Source organism: Natrix helvetica (assembly GCF_964273705.1).
Source record: "Natrix helvetica genome assembly, chromosome: 4".
Lineage (NCBI taxonomy): Eukaryota > Metazoa > Chordata > Lepidosauria > Squamata > Natricidae > Natrix > Natrix helvetica.
In genome coordinates, this window is record NC_138550.1 from 107,492,474 (window position 1) to 107,511,765 (window position 19,292).

Sequence of the window (19,292 nt, forward strand, 5' to 3'; positions counted from 1 at the left end):
AAGCTCCATAGATACTTGCATAGGTTGGCAGGAGCACACTTAGGGTAAAACTGGGCTTTAGTTGTGCTTCCTGTTGTATTGTTAAAGATACTCTCCTGTTGACCTGTATATGGTTAGCAAGAAATAATGAACATGGCACAGGTTTACACTTTCTGTAAGTTAATTAATAATATTATGTGAAAGCCCAAATTGACAAAGACTATAATGGGACACAGGCTGTTCATCAATGTAAATGGAAAGGTCACTCTAATGTAGATTATACTGAAGCTGACCAGGAAATATATCAACTCATTTGCCAAACGTATGGTATATGTTAAGGGCATCATGGTATAGAGTTAATTGTGAAGCATTGTAAATGGACACATAGAATATATTTTTTTCCAGTATTGCTATCTTTTAATAAAATTTGCAATAAAAGGATCCTGGTCTTATGTGTATATAAACTAACTTTCTTTCTCTTTCTTTTCTTTCCTTCTTTTCTTTTTCCTTTTTCTTTCTCTCTTTTGCACATACACACACTCTCTCTCTCTCACACACACACACAGACGTCCTGTGTTATCCAAATTGAACCACATTCCAGATTTGCCTGGTTACAACTATAACTCTAATACATTCTGAGAGTAAATTTAGAAAATATCCTCCTCCTAATTAGCATCTCTCTTTTCTTGGTTTTGCATAATTGGAATTTATAGTAATCAGTCAAAGTTTAGTTGGGTTAATCTTTATCAAAGCTAAAATATTTTCATCTTTTAAGCGAGTCTCAATCATATCCAGTAAATATGTACTACTATGTATTCAAATGTAATGTGCAACATCTCTGTTGCATCTTATCACATTTTGGTCTACAAACATAATGTATTTATCGTTTTATAAAAATGTTTTATCCAGCTCTTCTAGTGTTTGTGAACCACAGATATATATTAACCAGTATACAATTAACATAGCTATACATGAAAATTATTATTGGCAGTAAAAAGTTAAACTTTTGATGTTATTTCTAAGTAAGGATCTTGATTGGGAAACAAAGAGAAGTAACTCTTTACTCAGTGCTAAAATGAAGCAGTTTGTGAATTCAAATTGCCAACCTAAGATCTGGTTTTTATTTAAATCAACAAAATAATTGGGGTTTTTTTTCTTTTTACTTTTCTAACACATTTGTCAATTGAAGAGTAAGGTATTTATTCTTCTTGCCTCCCTTACCTCTCTCTCTCTCTCCCTCTGCATATATTTGTTTGCTGACATTATTATGAAATGGAAAATGAAAAATACACCTGCGGAAGAATAGAGCTGGCTAAAAACAGAATTGGAAGCAGATAAGAGGAGATTCAAAGAATGATGAATAAATGTTAAATATGATAGGACATATTCTGAAACAGGGGAATTAGTTTAACACATGATGGAATGACACTGGAAAAAAGAACAGCTGTATTCATGCATTTATGTATTATGTAAGGCAAAAATGGAGGGAGACAGATGTGTCTTTCAAAAGGCATATGAAAAAGGTAAAGGTAAATATCTGTCAAACTCCAATTTATGTCATAGTGCATATCAGACTGAAGATAAGATGATAGATAGATAGATAGATAGATAGATAGATAGATAGATAGATAGATAGATAGATAGAAGTTTTGAAATAGGTTTCACCTATTGCTATAATTTTGTTTACCCTTTTATCAATGAAGTTACTGCAATTCAATTTGATGGCTACTATTTATTTCTCTTACTCTTTGAAGCAGTATCTTCTACAAACAGTATAGCAATAATAGTTGACCCTGTTTTTGTACTTTAGAAAGTTAGAGCAATTAGGAATTACAGTTTAAAACAATGTTCATCACATTTACTTACTTTTTTTTTTTTTTGCAGAAACAGATACTCTAGCATGTATAGGGTAGGCAATTGTCATGCCTCATAGACGGAAAGCCAGATGTTTGTGTGATGTAGAAGCACTACTTTCATTGGTGCCAATGAAATTATTGTTGCTATATGTAAATGTTGAGTGCTGTTTAAGTCTCAATTTGAATTGTATTATTGGTCTTATCTTACCTAAACCTGGACACTAATAATGTTGGGCCATATTAGTAACAGACTACCAGGGAGCACCAGACTTGTGGGATACACTGTTAAGTCAAAAATAAAATAGAAAAAATAAACTATCTGAAAGGGTACTGTGGTAAAGCAGTTCTGTACGTAGTGTACACTATCTATATATAGTATGTAAGCACTCCTGTACTGTTGTGTTACATGTATGACTGCATCTATATGTAAAGGAAGTCCCTAAGATTCAACCTTGATAAAGAGATTTTTGTATCTTCTCTATAACAGAACTGCTGCTTTTGGACAAAGTATACACATGGGCCAAGAAATTTTAGGCCAGTAAGATAATGCAGAAAGATGTGTCACTACAAAGCTTTGTATACAGCTACCCAGTAACTAAGTAAATTAAAAACTTTTTTAAAATGCCTGTGATATTATAAATAAATGCAATATTAAGACACACATGCAGTATCAAGCAGTGTTTATATTTTGTGCTATGCAGTCAGGTACAGAAATATATATGCAATTTTTCAACAGGAAAACAAAACACCATAAATTAAACAAGTAACACAATCTGGTTAAAGTCAGAGCTTTGTGATCTTTTGTGCACAGCTCTGAATTAAATTCAGTCTTGGCAGCATCCATTTCTTCTCATTCTTTACTTGTCACATGTTAGCGATGCTTCTTTCTTCAGTTTACAAGATGCACAGCTATGAAAAGTATTGTTTTGTAAGTATCCAAAAGAGAGTAATGCTCATAAACATGCATTTTCTTTCACTTGAATGGTTTCAATCACTACATCATTCAAGAAAAGAATTTTACTTTGGGGAATATAGAGCTCTTCTTAATTAACATCTTTATAATCGGCATGCCTATTTATATATCTATTTTAGCAAAACTTTTATGCACCTAACTATGATCTTCCTCTTAAAAAAGGCCATTTTTTAATGCTTTCATAAGACAGCATCAACAATCTCCTCCGAAGGTATTGATTGAGATGTTCTCATTATCACATTCAAGGATATGTGGAGTGTTAAGCTGATGCAATATCAAGCATTAGAGAAAAACAGTACAGGACACAGATTTCCGCTGCTCCCATTTATTGGATATTGATGGTTAATTGGTAGAGTATGATAATGAAGTAATCTTGAGTTCCTAACATTTTTATAGAATCCTTGAGCAAAATGGGATATGATCAATCTGAAGAGAAACAAGAGACTGGGATATGTTGTAGAAAATACCTGCTAAGTCACTTTTTTCTTTTCTTTTTTAAAAAAGGAGTCTAGCATACCAAAGATGCTTTGCCTCACCCTAAAATCTGATACAGGTAGTCATTGTGCTTAACAGATTTTCCTGACAAGCTTCCTTCCAGATCATGTGGATATATCAGTAAGATAAATATCTACCTAAATTTAAAAATATCCACAAGACATATCCATCAGATATGGAGTCAGTTTGGACTAGTGTTTAAGGCGCCAGGTTAGAAACTGGGAGAGCTTAAATTCTAGTCCCACTTTAGGCATGAAAGTTGACTAGGTGACCTTGGTCCAGTCACTCTCTCTGTCAACCCAATTCACACTGTTGTGGTGGTGAAAATAGTGGAGGAATAAGTGTTAGGTATGTTTTCCACCTTCAGTTATTCATAGAAATAATAAAGGCAGAATTAAAAGAATCTTTAAAAATATTTCATCAATCATCAAATATGCATCAGTGAGGAATGTACCTATACCATGACTGATGTGGAGTAAGAATGATGAACCAGTGATATGCAACAATCCCTATGTGCTGAAATTAACAGATAAAAACACATCTAATTAGGGAATCCATAACACTAAGGCACCCAGTGGGGTATGTACAGGCTGTTTGCATAGCTCGTTAACTGCTCCCAGCTCCAAACATGCTTGGGGCTACAAGCACCACAGCATTACTTTCAATGTGTATTCTCCACTGGGTAGTTGCTTACTCTCTTGTAATTTCTTCCTCTTAAGTAATTCCACTCTACAATGGGATAAAAACAACAATAGGTTAGGCAGAACATAATGTGTACAATGTAGATCACCACTGCAGGATGCTGCAAGGGTCACAAATGCAGGCATTGGTTCTAAAGTTATTTCTTAAGCATTGTCATAACGTCAAGCGGTCAGTGAATGAGCCCTTCACTATGTGCGGACTACCTGTGTTTTTAGTTCTGCATCTTTTCTTTCTAACACTGCCTGTTATCATCTCATCCTTGTTACAGTTGGGCTTCCGGCATCTGACCTATTATTATTATTATTCTACAATATTTGGAACATTTTGACTGTCTGCTTCAGAATTATCAGAGCCAAGGAACTCATTAAAATGGAGACAGAGGATTTTGTAACATGCAACAATGAACTATGTACTCCCTCATTTAACATGATTTTAGAACAGATTTGAAGTTTAAAAAACATGATTTTTTAAAAAATGCTTGATAGGATCAGTTTTCCATTATAATTGTATTTCTTTCAGTTAATCACAAAATGTACAGGAAGGTATCCCATGCCTTTGTCAAACACACTTACAGTAGTAGTAACCGTTGTCTGAATGAAAGCAGGTATATATCAGCTTGTTGCCTATTCCAATCTTTCTATAAAAATGCATATGGAGCACCTTTACTACTTCTTTGCAATTATAGTAATCAAGTTCACCACCCATAATTTCTATCTCTGGCATTATGCACTTTATGTAAATATCAAGTACCAGAAAAAAAATCAACTAGTTGGAAATCCACTCTAATCACAAACCAGGCAGATAAATAGTTAGCATGGATCCAAGTTACAGACTTATTTAAATAAGTAAGCAAACTATATGCTATGCATAAAATTATTGACAGAGGCAGAATATAAATTATAATATTAATTGTAATTTTGAATTACTTTCCTTAAAAATCTAAAAATGTGTCTATACAAACTAATTTATGCAAGAGTTACTCTACAGATAAGTTCTCGACTTACAACCATTCATTTAGTGACCATCTGAAGTTACAACATCAGTGAAAAAAGTTGACATCACCATTTTTTCAGTTACGATGTTGCAGAAACCCTGTGATCACACATAACTTTGGTCGATAGAGTCATTCCACAATTCATGAAAATACTAGGATATTCCAGTTCAACTATTCCAATTCTTCTGGTTCAATTTGAACCCAATTTCATTTGGGATACACACAAACTGAAATATACATATCGAGAAATAAATGGCTTAAGTGATTTACATTAATAAGATTGTATAAGAAAGAAAGTAGTATTTTAAGCATAACGTAAATATACTAGACCAATATGAATTATATATTAATCTTATTTGATTTCTGTTTTAATTTTAAAAACAACTCTCATTCAAAATTCTTTCAGAAAGAAGGGTATTAAAGTATTTTGTCTATGAATCAGATTTTCTTACTCCTTTCAGCAAGACAATTAATTGAACTTCGATTGGTTGGATACCAATGACCAATACAAAACCTGAAATATTTGCTCACTTTGGGAAGTGCATTTTTTTTAAAAATAAAAGCAGCTAGAGCAAGTCCGTTCCTATGAAACTGCAATAGAACAGCCAACCACATTCATTCTTCAAACATGTGTAGAATTAGTAAATGGAGGCGTCTCTATATTACTCTTATTATCTTTCACTTCATTCAGAGGTGAATTGTGGCCAATCTGACACTCAAACACTTGCTTATAGGCCTTCCTAAAATTCTCAGAAAGGAATGCATATATAATAGGATTCACTGAAGAATTACTGTAAGCCAGGCAATGTGCTGTTATTCTGAAGAAAAATGAAGCTTGAGTTATGGGGAAGTCTCCAAATTCAGCCCAGAGGTGGACCACGTGATGTGGCAGCCAGGATATCCCGAAAACCACTACAACCACAAGGACAGTTTGAGCTGTCTAAGAGAGGGAAACAATAAATAATGTGAAAAGGATGTCACATAATTAAGTTACACAAATAATTACTAATACACCATAAAAGCAATGAAAACAGAAAGGATATATGTTAAGCAAATCCTCTAGTGGCTTGAGAGGTTTGATGAGAGCAAGGTATTATTTTATGACAGGAATTTATCCCTTCAAATCCACAGATAACAATCCTAAAAACACTTAAGTTGAAGTAAGAGCCATTCAATTCTGAATTACATCCTTAGCCGTGCCTTGTAAATTATCCATTGGCATGCTGAAATTTCTGTATTAACCTTGTCAAAACTTTTAAAACTCAAAGCCCCAGGTAGGCTCCTGGATCTTAACTAACCATGAAGAGATTTCAAACCAAGATATGATAGTCACTGGTCCAAAAACCTTTAAGTCAAATGCTTATGCAGATAACCAATAGTCAATTTTCCATAGATTACCTGAATTGACTGAATAAACCCAGCTAAAACAAAAGATATACTACTTACATTTAATTTATAGGTATCTTTCCTATGTCCTTTTTAAAAATCCTGAGGTGTATATGTTATAACTGATGACAGTTTAAAAAATGAGAAATGAGCCCTTTGAGAGTAGTAATTGCATATAATAGCTGAGAATCTCTTGCAAAATCTTATTATGTTACAGCCATTAGAGTCATTATCCTGTTATTGATAGGAAACCAGAGAGATTCTACACTACTGCTATTGTTTATTTAGTGTAATTTTATACATTTTCCTTAAAAAGCAAAATACATGAAGAGTAATTCTACCAAACATGAAATACATTTTAAAACCATGTATGTTTACACATCAAAGCCAGACTGTGAATCTTTTTTTAAATCACCCCCAAATCTTGTAAGGACTCCAACATCTTAGATATTATGCAGGATTTCAGCCATTTGTATTATTCTAGTTTTAATTTAATTACACGAGATTAAAACTATCTTGTTGGGAGTCTTTTCCCAAAATGAGGTTAAAGCCATATGTTAAAAACAATATATGAAGGAACTATTAGACTTTTCTTATGAAAGTTGGTTTTGATGAGGTATTAGAATGGAGTGATCTCCCCACAACTGGACAGGACTTCTGAGAAAAATACTGAAATTACTCAGTAAATTACCAAGTTGTTTTTAATTTAATATCCCTACATTAGCCACTTTGTCACTATATTAGCCATTTTGTCTCCCTATATTAGCCAACCCTAGATAGTCCATCAAAAATGGAATTTCAAGACAGTATACTTATTTTTTTAAGAATTCTAGTACATCTTCAGAAAGCTGTAAAGCTTAATATATGTTACCTGTTGTCTCATTCCTACAATAATTTTAACTGGCAAGTCCAATTTAAACTATCATTTTCCCACCTTTTTTTTCCTTTGCTTTCTCATAGTACACTGATGGCGAACTTGTACACGCATTCACTTGTTGGGGCCGTGCTCCGGGAAAGCCAAACATCCAGGTTCTAACGTGCATGTGTGCCCAACAATCAAGGGGCCAGCCTGCATGTGCAGGCTGGTTTTCAGCACTGCCGTGCATGCAAAGGGATCATGCTCTGGAAAAGCCAAACTATTGGGTTCTGGCGTGCATGCGCACTCAACAATCAGCTGGCCAGCACGCATAAGCACACCAGTTTTGGCACTGCCGCATGGGTGAAGGACAGCTGATTGTTGCGCATGCATGTTTGCCAGAAACCCACAAGACAAACAGGAAAGCTGGGCGTGCCGGGCGACATGGCAAAGGGAGCTCCAACACATTCAAATTACTTCATGACATACTAATTGGTTTAACAAAGATATTGCTCTACTATACTTTGTTTTATAAATAGAGCTTTCTACCTTCTTCTTGGATGCTTCTGACTTCTTTGATATGTTCCTCAGCTTCTTATGCAGATGATTGAGGACCTGAAAAATATAAGTACCTTTCATATAATTAGGTTATTTGTACTTTTTGGCATTTTATTTTAAATAGGTATTAGTGGATTTTCACAGCAGAAATACCTGAACTGGATTCTATAACTTGCTAAATATATTACCTAATTGTCCTCAAATGTAGCCAAATAATGTTTGAAGCACATGGTTTGCAAAAATCTACTGAAAAAAGGGAACTCCTGTTTTTACAATTTCTAGGTAAAACACAATTAATTGAATTAGCAAATAAATCGTGTTTTAATATGATTCATACCACAACATTCACACCATGCAACACCTTAACATGTGATTGTTAGTCACATTGATGTTCACATTGATTAAAACCACCTTTTGCAATTGACTGATGATGATTCTCTGCAGAGCAGCCATTGAACTATTCTACTTGGCTAGACTGAGGCAAACTGTAAACACTCTGGAAATGCAGCGCTCATATTTTTATTTGAGGATAAGGGCATAGTACAATGTTTCACAGCAACTTTGTGATGGTTAGAAACACAAACCAGACTCACCTGCCACTTTTAATAATTTTAAAACTGAAAAAGATTTGTATTTGTACAAACAGTTTAAGCTTAGCCGAACCTTTTCGTTTTAGTTTTTAAACATTTTAGTTCAGTGTAAAAGTTAAGCATTATATGTCCATTCAGATCCCTTACCTTTGCTATAAAATAAAATTAGAGCGATATATTTCCTTCTTTTTTTTAACCTTCAGCCACAAATCTACATCTCACGCCTATACGTTTAACCTATCAGAAATATGTTGGCTATAGTGACATAGAAGTAAAGAAAAGGTCATTTATTGTGGTTATTGGTGGGGAGGGAAAGGTGAATATACTATGCAAAAATAATCTACATTATTTTTATTTACTTGAAATAGAAGCAAATCCTTGTATTAAGAACAGAAATAAATACTGATATATTATGATCATCTATTGCCTGTTATAGATTATTATACCTGGGTACAAGAGTATAGAACTGATTTGAAGAATATGTGCACTGAATCCATTAGAATTTATATTCAAGTAGATTTATGTAAGACTGTGCTGTTAGAGAATCATAAAAAAATGATTTTTTTTCAGTTGACAAAAGAGGATTTTATCCTGCATACACAAAAGAATGGATAATACAGACAATTAAGAAATCATACACAGGTGTAATTCTCAAATATTTAGTGGAATCATCACATTAATTTTCCATATTTTCCATACATTACCATAATCATTCATTTTTTAATGTACAGATTTTCATGTTGTAGAAAAAATCCTTCTTATAGATCTTTTTTCTATAAATATATGATAGATGTCTGTATATGCATACTACTTATTTTGACTTTTATCCTTTCCTGAGAACAAAGTTAACAGATTCCTTTCTTGAACTTATGGTTTTTTAAAAATGTATGCAGATGTAACTTAAATATGTCTCATTGTAGGACATCACAAACCAATATAACAAAATATTTCAATATTCACTTCCTTTCTACTCTGAGTGTAGGAAAACTTGAGGATTATTTCCATATGTCATTTTCAGACACAGTAGTGGATCAAAATGGATTTCATTAAAAGACAGTCTTCTCTTAGAAGGAACTTATCTTTAATAGAGAAAATTATTCCACTTATAAAAATGCTGTTTGACATTCAATGCAATGCTCTTTAACGTAGTAAAACTTTTTTACTGGAGTGTTAAGTATGAAAAATATATAGAGAAGGCAAAAGACGTGTTGGAATTTTTGTCAGGAAGCAAAAAAAAATTTCTTGGCACTAAGATAAAAAAAAGAATATAGTGCTTCAAGCCATTAATAACATTTTACAATTAATTATTTTAAATTACTGATTTTAAAATCTGTAAATTCAGCAAGGTTTTTTTTAAATAAAAGGATCATTATTCAGAATTATTCTTGTTATGATGTATGCACTACACAATTACTTACCGAATCATTACTTCCATAGGCTAATTATACTGGGCATAATAGTTTCTGTTCATGGATTGAGTATATTGAAATCGCAGCCTACTCTTAACAGTCTCCAGCACAAAATATGGTACAATACCATAACATTTCCAAGGAAAACAACCTAAATTTCCCTATATATAGCAAACTATATCTTTTGTTCATATACAAAACTCTTTGGATCCAGTTCTCATTTTGATTATTGAGTTAATTCTCCTCTAACATTTCAGCATTCAGACTAAAAACTGCTTTTAAAAACTATTTTTTCTGGAACTTTTAAATTGTTTGTTGAGGTTATGAATCAATGAATGAATAGGGGATAATTGTATAATGCTGTTTTCAGAATCAAGAATAAATAGAAATACACATAAAACCTTTTTATCTCTGGAAAAACGTAAGATAATAAATTGTATATAAATTGCCTAATTAGTGTTTAAATACTACAGTAAATGTATCATAATCATATCTGATTAGTATTGTCTACATTGTCTAAAAATAATGCATTGTCTTACAAGTGGTGTCATCAATGGTTTTAGATAGCTGCTTCTGAATTTGTTCAGCTTGTAATTAAAAACAGTAGGTATCATTTAAACATACCTAGTAAGTTAATCATTCTGGAATCAATAGAATTAATTAAATGGAGCTGTCCGTCTATCTATCTATCCATCCATATTCATTCATTCATTCATTCATTCATTCATTCATTCATTCATTCAACAGCAGAAAGGAAAATAATAATTGAAGACTATCCTCAGGAGAAACAAAAGTCAGACTTTTGCAACTCATCTGTCCTTCACTGCTATATAAAAATAGATTTTTTAAAAAAAAAATGCTGTTAACAGGCACCTAAAGTAATCTATCACTGCTTGCCCAGTAAGATAAGAAAAAAAGATTGTTTCAGAGAATGAAGAATATTGGTGATTGAAGCAAATTCAGCCATTTTCCAGTTGAATAAAATTCACCTCAGTGTAAAACGGATTTCAGATTTAGGGCTGATTCCTAAATTGCCAGTTTCACCATCCACCTTCATGTATTAGCACTAGAAACAGATCTCTTTGCAAAGTTACTAAACTGCTACAATATTAGGATGCCTTACAACACTAGGACAGAAATGCTTACGTAAAAATGTCCTGATAACTCCAGCTGAATTTGGGGAAAGGATGGTAAAGCAAATTAAAAAGAAAATGGGGAAAGAACGCTACTTCTATTTTATCCATGTTCCCAGTGATGTTATTAGTTAAGGCCAAGAGGTTATAAACCTCTCTTTGAAAGGCGATAATATCACTTGATTTGAAAGAGGCATTAATGTGCCTTTCTTGAAGACATCAAGCCAGGAACCAGAAAGAAGCGAGCCAGTTTGGTGTAGTGGTTAAGGTACTGGCTTAGAAACTAGGAGACTGTGAGTTCTAGTCCCCTCTTATGCCCCAAAAGCCAACTGGGACTTTAGGGCAGTCACTATCTCTCAGCTCAACCTACCTCACAGAGTTGTTGTTATTGTTGTTGAGGGAAAAGAGGAGACCAAAGGAGGAGGATATATGTTCACTGCATTGATTTACTTATAAAGTAATGAACACAGGCTAACCATCTAGTAGATAAAATAAATTATAAACTAGTTTGCTAAAACTATTTTAGGCCAAAACAGTGGAGTGCATGGTGCGCAACAACTCAAGTCATCTCTTGAACTCCTGAGAGAAAAACACAACATAAATGTAGCAAATAAATAAAATTGGCTACTTGTTCATTTCAAAATTTGTATAGGTTTGTTGAAAAATGCTGCGCCTGTTTAAACAGAGTATCTTCTGATGAATTGTAATTAAATAACAATGCAGGGACCTGCTCTTAATTGTCCTGGTCCACAGCATTTGCAGACATGCAGATAAAGTCTTGATTCTTTATTTAAAAGGTTTACAAATAAATCTCTAATGGTAAAAAGAATTGAACAAACATAGTCCCTTACACCTCAAATGCCAAGCCCATAAAAACTCAACCAATTTAAATTAAAAACAAGAGGGTCAAACAAACATTGTTTTAAGGTCTAGGATCACTATCTGAAAAGGCAAGTTAAGGAGCTAAAGAACATATTGGTGAGATAAACGGAAAATTGCCCCCAACAGTTTATCCTTATATAAGAGTGGCAAGACCCTAATTTCTTCTTTCAGAAGGGAAGAGTTATCTATGGCCAATAAGCTTCCTGAATGCCTTTGTTCACCCATCCTCTCTTCATGGAGGGCCCTTGATTTGCGGGATCGCATCCTACCACACACTTCCCTGCGACCGATTCGCTCTCACAGGGAAGGACTCCTCCGGGTGCCGTCCACTAAGCAATGCCAACGGGCAGCACCTAGGAGTAGAGCCTTCTCTGTGATGGACCCAACCCTCTGGAATGACCTCCCCCCCGATATCAGAACCACCACCGACTTTCCCTCCTTTCGACGAAAACTGAAGACTCACCTGTTCCGTTTAGCCGGCCTGGACCATTCATAACCTTATTATACCTCCTGGCAGATATATTTTAACTGGGTAATTTTAATTGGGTATTTTTTAGGATTGTTGAAATACTGTTTTTATCTACTTTACTTTGTACAGTGTCGTATTGCCTCCTCTTCTATGTTTTTATGTTTGTATGTTTGTATTCCATTTTATCTGTTTTATTTGACTGTACACCGCCCCGAGTCCCTTTGGGGAGAGGGGGCGGTATAAAAATCGAAATAAAGGTAAAGGTAAGGTAAGGGAGGGACACTTTAGCGCCACTCCTTTGATCCTGGAGACCAGCAATAGATGTTTTCCCTGCCTGAGACTCTTCCAACTTAATCCCTTATAGACCTACTATAACTCCTCTTCATCTTCCGAGTGTGAGCTGGCCCTGATATTAACATCCACACACTTCAGAGAGAAAACATGATCAAGCTGAAAATGAAAAATGCATCAAACATTAAATACGATAAAATCGCCTTCTCATCTATTCCTCACTGAAATTGGGATGCTTCTGTACTGAAAAATGTATTTAAAGTAAGCACATATAAATTGTGCTTAGAAAAGCCTTTCCATCTGGGAAAAGCCCTTTGAGGGTTTTTATGCATTAATAGATCAGATAGATCTTGTTGATACATCATCCACTCTGTGGCCTTACAATTTCCCTCCCAGAATCCTGGGACCTGAGAGGACCAATATATTATATTTATTAGTGTGATTGAAAGGAATTTAAAATTATGATGGTCTCAGATAGATCACATCTCATTTTGAGTCAGTGGATTCTATGTAGGCTGAGAGATTGATAATTCCACAAAAATATAACTACCAGTAAGTATTAGTAGAAAGGGATGTTTTACTTCCTTCAAGTTTGAATAAGCTGCACAAGGCCTAATTAGTCACATATAGTAAGCCTACTATAATTGTTTCCAGTTATACCACTTCCGATAGAAGAGTATATATACTGTACCTCAATGTTGAACTTTTGAGGGGACCTTGGAGGTCTTCTAGTTCAGCCCTCTACTCAAGCAGGAGATCCTATACAATTTCAGGTAAGTGATTATGCAGTCTCTTCTTTAAAACCTCCAGTGATGAACCACCCACAACAAGCTGTTCCACTGGTTAATTGTCCTCACTGTTAGGAAGTTTTTCCGTAATTCCTCTATTGTTTCTTATCCTCCCCTATTGCGCTTTGGAAAATAAATTGACCCATTCCTCTTTATGGCAGTTTCTCAAATATTGGAATACTGCTATTTGCTTGCATACATTTCATTACCCAGCTAGGTAACATCATCAATGCTAGCGGGGACTTGCTCTCGGTTTACAGACAATAGCCTGTTCTGCCAGTGTTGGCAGTGGTAATTAGAGATTAGAGTATTGGTTTCTGATAATCTGGTATTAATCCTTGCTTATCTGGGTATTGGATGCTGGAGTGTTCTAGTGTTTTTGTTACATCCTTAGCTTTTTTATTTTATCTTTTGAATGGTATATTCAAAGACAGCTGCATTACTATTATCCTTCTAATCTTTCCTATTACCTACTCCTACTAGTATGACTATCGTTTTGTTGGTTGCATCTTATGAATTATGATTGTATCATATGATTTATGATTTATCACTTCATTGCTTGTATGTACACTGAGAGCTTATGCATCAGAGACAAATTCCTCATGTGTCCAATCACACCTGGCTATATTCTATTCTATTCTATTCTATTCTATTCTATTCTATTCTATTCTATTCTATTCCATTCCATCTTATTTAAATATTGTCTATCTCTATTTCAGGCCAGTAAATCACATTTACTATGATTATAACTAATTACAGTACTGTGGAATTCATTTCAATGCCTCTATAAGGTATATAAAAATACTTTACCCAATACTTTATCTATTTACCCAAGATATGCATTTATTATAATCCCAGTTTAAAAGTAGTGGTTAAGTCAGATTTTGGGAAGGCAGTAAATTACCCATTCCTCTCATAATGTAATTTCTTTGGGTCAACTTAATTCTGCAGAAATTGGATTTAAAACTTCTGTAAAATGTAGGACAAATTAGTTTTTTTTAGCTCTGGGCTACATATTTAGCTAAAGTACATCTTTATTTTACCTGGTTTAGACACAAATGTTACTCTACCTCCATGGTAGAGAAATATTATGGAGGAATTATTTCTACTTCTTAAACCATTCTTTCTGGGAACTGAAAAAATAATGTTAGCTATTCATTTTATAACAAGTTTATCCAAACAAGTAGAAAATCAATACACAACATGAAATCAGTTTCCTCTGACTTCAAAATGAGCTTAATGCAATTAAAAGTTTCTTTCATATATATTGGCTACTTCAGAGTTTATTTAATAGGGTGGTGGTAATCACCCTGCTGTTAGAACTGTTATTCTGAAATTGGAAGAGTGATCCATGTGATTTGTTCATTTCCTACTATTGTCGCACTGAGGGCTGAGATTAGTTGGATTATTGGTTTCTGATTCTAGATCAACTGCTTTGCATTAAAATTGCGTACCTTCTTCGCTATAAACATAGTATACACAATTTATCAACATAATCTACAATTGCAAACTTTCAGAATGAGGATTGGATAAAACAATTATTGTAGACATCTGAAAATATAGCTTTGTACCTGATTGGCAGTATAGGTGTTGATATGTATTGATTGTTAAGGTTTGATTTTTTTTTTTTACAAAGGGAGAAATGAATGACTTTCAAACAATGTGATTGCTGTCTGAAATTCTGTTTGTTACAATTTCCAGGTCATCTCCTTCTTTCTTTCTTTTTTCCCCTCATTAGCTAAGCTTATTCATTTTATGGTGTGTTAATTGTTTAATGTTGCATTTCTATTCTTATTAGTTTCCATGATAAATTTACTATGCAAACTAATAAAATTTAAATACAGTTATGTCCCATATCCTGCCTGTTCACCTTTTAATACCTTACTGGCAGCTCAAGTGCATTAATGAAGACATCAGTGCCAACAGAACAGGGTGACATTCAGTTCTCTCTTCTAAGGATGCTGCCTGTGATGGATTGGAAAAAAATACTTGGATGTGGCAACCAACCAAAATCACAGGACATTATCTTTAGAAGTAATGATGGAATTAAGGGAAAGTGTAGAAATTCTGCTACTTCAGTTCCATTTCCCACCAGTATCCACTTTATGCTTTTCCTAATGGTAAAAGTTAAAAAACATCCCATAGTTAACTCTGAAAAGATCTAAATATATGAAGTAATTTCTTATATCATGGGTTGAATGGAATAGAACAAATAATTACTAAGTACATAGTTCCTTTTGCTTCTGTGGAAATAGCAAAAATAAAAAATTATTTAAACGTATTTATGTCTGGTTCTTTTCCTAGATTTTTAAAAACAATGTTATTTTAATGAACTTTAAAAAAAAATTAGTAACAATTCCAGATGTTAAGATGGAGAAAACAGAAGTCAGCACGGATATTATTTCCCACCCATCCTCCATCCCTTCAATTACTTCACAAACAGCTACATCAAGTCATGGACACTGAAGAAAAACTTTTGTAGCCAAACAATCTGTGCATAATTGTACAGTTGCATAATTAGAACAATAGAATTCGAGGATATCTTGTGCCAGCATGTAAAATGGGAATAGGCAAAAAAGCAGTATTGCAGGAGCAGTCCATTCCATAATACTGCAAGTAGTATTAAAAATATCTAAAAATAGATAGCTGTTGGGGTGATTTTTCACAAGACTTCTCATTTGCTGAGAAGAAAGTTAGGGCTTGATCTTAATACAAGATCTTAGAAGGGAATATCTAACATTCAAATCATTTTCTCCTATTATGAATGATATCCCTAGCATTGAAACATATAGTAAATTGGAAATGGTGGCCAAAGACTGTCAAGAGGCTGTACTGGTTACAAAGGGGGTCAGCAAGTATAGGTTTGTGCTTTGCTAATCAGATAATCCTCTTTTACTTCTGGCATGTAAAGGTATCCAATACTAAAGAATATATGTAGCTCTGGGTTGGAACCATTGAGTTCTTGTTTTTCTCAAAGCTTGGTTATTTTCCAGCCAAGCGTAGAGAATGACAAGAACCCAATATGTAAAGCATGGAATTTCCACTCAGATGTTACATACTAGATACCAACAGTTTCACCTCACTGATCATTACTTAAATACAGATATGTCTCCAGAAGCAGGTTACAGAACAGGATTTTGTTCCATTCAAGCATTTCCCATACATGTATCTTGATCTAGGCAACATCCCAGCATGATCCCATTAGCCATACTTTCTACTATCCACACACAAGGCAGGCAGCTGTACAAGGAAAGCTTTGCAGTCTTCTATGCTAAACGCTAACCACATAGATCTCCTGCTATATAAGACCGTAGATAAGTCAGCAGAAGAATTCCATTGCTTAATTCTCCATTAAAAAGATGTGCACGGGCATATTCCATTTCCTCTCCTCCCCAAGAAAAAGATAATTCTGCTATTTCTGGTGTTTAAAATGGAAAAGTTCTCCTTAACTTTCCAGCTATCTTTTATGTTTAATGTAGATGGTAAATCAGAACAGGTGCATGGTATTTAACTTTTTTGTTTCATTGGAAAACTTGGGCTTGCAGAGATTCCAAGTGAAACTTCTTGCAATTATTCTGAAATTAATAGATTTTTCATTATGTGGTTGAAAGAAACTGTGTTCAGAGATAAGTTATCTTCTCTTCATCCTTTCAATGTTAGTCTATGTGCTGCCGAAGCAGAGCGCTTCAAAGATAAATGATCAATATTACGAGCTGTGATGGTTTCAAGTAAGTGATAATTTATTTACATGCCAGCAACAAATACTAACTTTAGATAAAGAAATGTGTGGATTGTTCCATATTCAAGGGAACCAGATTCAAAATTCAGAGAAAGTGAATCAGAACTTTAGTTCTCAGGATTTCTGTTGATTCTCTCTCTTTCAGCCAGATATACAATTGAGTTCATCAGCGGACTATCTCCTATCAATAGCAGATTTTTAACTGATACTCATAATGCAGCATTAGGATCAGACAGACCTTCTGGCTTTCTTGGTGTCACAATTCATTCTTTACCAAACATAACAGACAATTTCCCTTCATAGTAATAGTTTATTCAAACCTTAGCCAATATTTCATTCATTTAGCCACTGATGGCAATTCTGGGGTGTCTTTCAAGAACCCTTAATTTTTGTCAGCTGCTAATAGGTGATTCCGAAAAACAGAGGTTCAAGAGGAACTGAAAGGAGGCAATCAAACAGAAAAAGCAAATAACCCTGATTAACCAAATACAGGCAGAGGAAACCAATGCAAAACTTGCTCTGGGCTCTGCTTCTTCCTTTGATGAGCAGCTATGATGAAGCTGATTAACCTCCCTGATAAATAGATTAATATTTAATTATTAAGTATATTGATTTATTTTTCAAATCTAATTCTAACAAATCCATTCGTTTTAATTTTTAAGAGAGAACCTGACATAAATTCATTTATCATGTGAGGGGTCAGTGCTACAAAACTTGAAATCTCCTGCTCCAAAATATCCTCCAAAATACATCATCTATAACTTCCTTAAGCATCTATACAGCTAAAGCATTACGTGCTCAACGGAGTGTCCCAAATGTAACTTTAACCCTAGTCATGTTGTTCACTATATAATCCTGCATAAGATTATGTGATGGAATTGAACAGCACTAAACTGTTCAAACATTGAACAGCACCTTGGATAATCCTCTCTCAACTATTCCACTCAAGTGTTTGCTGTTTGCTATTTGCTTTAGCATTATACGTACAACACATGAAAGAAATAGCAAGAAGAACTGTTAAAGGTAAGATATGAGTTGCGTATTTATTATCCCTGTGTATAGACACTGGATAAAATACTGTGAATTTTTGCTGCACCAAGTTCCCATGATCCTGGGAAAGGCTGCCCCATGCATTTGTTGGGTAGCACCTCCATCCTTATCAACCTCACTTACCTTAGCATAGCAAAAGGAGATGAGCAGCAGCGGTAGCAAATAGCCAAAGATGAAGGTACACAAGACATACACTTTCTTGTGCTGGAGATTGGGCCAGACTTCCCAACAAAAGGTCTGGTTGAGGAGCTTTTCATGGACAATGTGCTGGTTGTGAGCCACAGGGGAAGCCATGGCAATAGAGAGAAGCCAGATGAGCCCAACCCCCAACAGTGCGTTACGGGACACCCGCACGGATGAGGAGCGCCGTGAATGCACAATGGCCACATAACGGTCCACAGACATAGCCGAGAGAGTAAATATGCTGACCAACATGGAGACAGTGAAGAAGTAGTGGATGAACTTGCAGATGAAGGTACCCAGGGACCAGTTGGGCAACATGTACACGGTAGACTGGAAAGGAATGCAGAAGAGTAAGTAAGCCAAGTCAGCGATGCTCAAGTTGAGCACAAAAATGTTGGTGGTGCTGCGGGGTTTGCCCGGCTTGCTCCTGGCCAGCACCGTGATGACCAGAGAATTGCCCATCACACCCAGGGTGAAAATGAGGCCGAAAGCCACCAAGGTGATGAAATTATCGACGCCGATTTCGGAGAGGAAAATGAGTTGGTCCGTCTCTGAGGACTGAGAGAGGGAGGACCTGGAGGCATTGAAGTCCAGCCAGGGCGAGCCCCAGGTCTGATTCCGGTCGCTGGGAACGGCAGTGGCTGCCGCGGCCATGCTCTGCTGCGCCTGGGTGCGGGTGGGTGGGAGCAAACTCGGAAGGCGACAGGTGGGTCCCGCGTGGCTCCCACCGAAATCCTCTCGGAAGGATGCCCTGGCGAAGCTCTCCGCTCTCCCTCGCTAACTCCGCGTGGAGACTCCAGAGGCTGAGCCCTTTCCTCTTCTCGCCCTGCTCCCCCGCCTACTAAGGAGCAGCTCCGAGGAGGGAAGGGGAGACGCGAACCGGCGCTGCTTCTGGCTTTTCAAAGAAAGCTCCGCGCGCGCCCAAGGCTTTTGCTTCCCCACAACCACGCTGCCCTTCG

General features: G+C 35.4%; 1 protein-coding gene across 1 annotated transcript; it reads right to left on the minus strand.

Annotated features, from left to right (window-relative positions):
* Positions 1–1,925: 1,925 nt before the first annotated feature.
* On the minus strand, positions 1,926–18,987 carry GALR1 (galanin receptor 1; the record flags this gene model as incomplete). The annotated part of the gene is made up of 3 exons (XM_081953301.1): positions 1,926–5,939; positions 7,791–7,856; positions 18,274–18,987. The coding sequence occupies 3 exons, from the start codon at positions 18,985–18,987 to the stop codon at positions 5,622–5,624; spliced, it is 1,098 nt and encodes a 365-aa protein (XP_081809427.1). The 3' UTR covers positions 1,926–5,621.
* Positions 18,988–19,292: the final 305 nt, after the last annotated feature.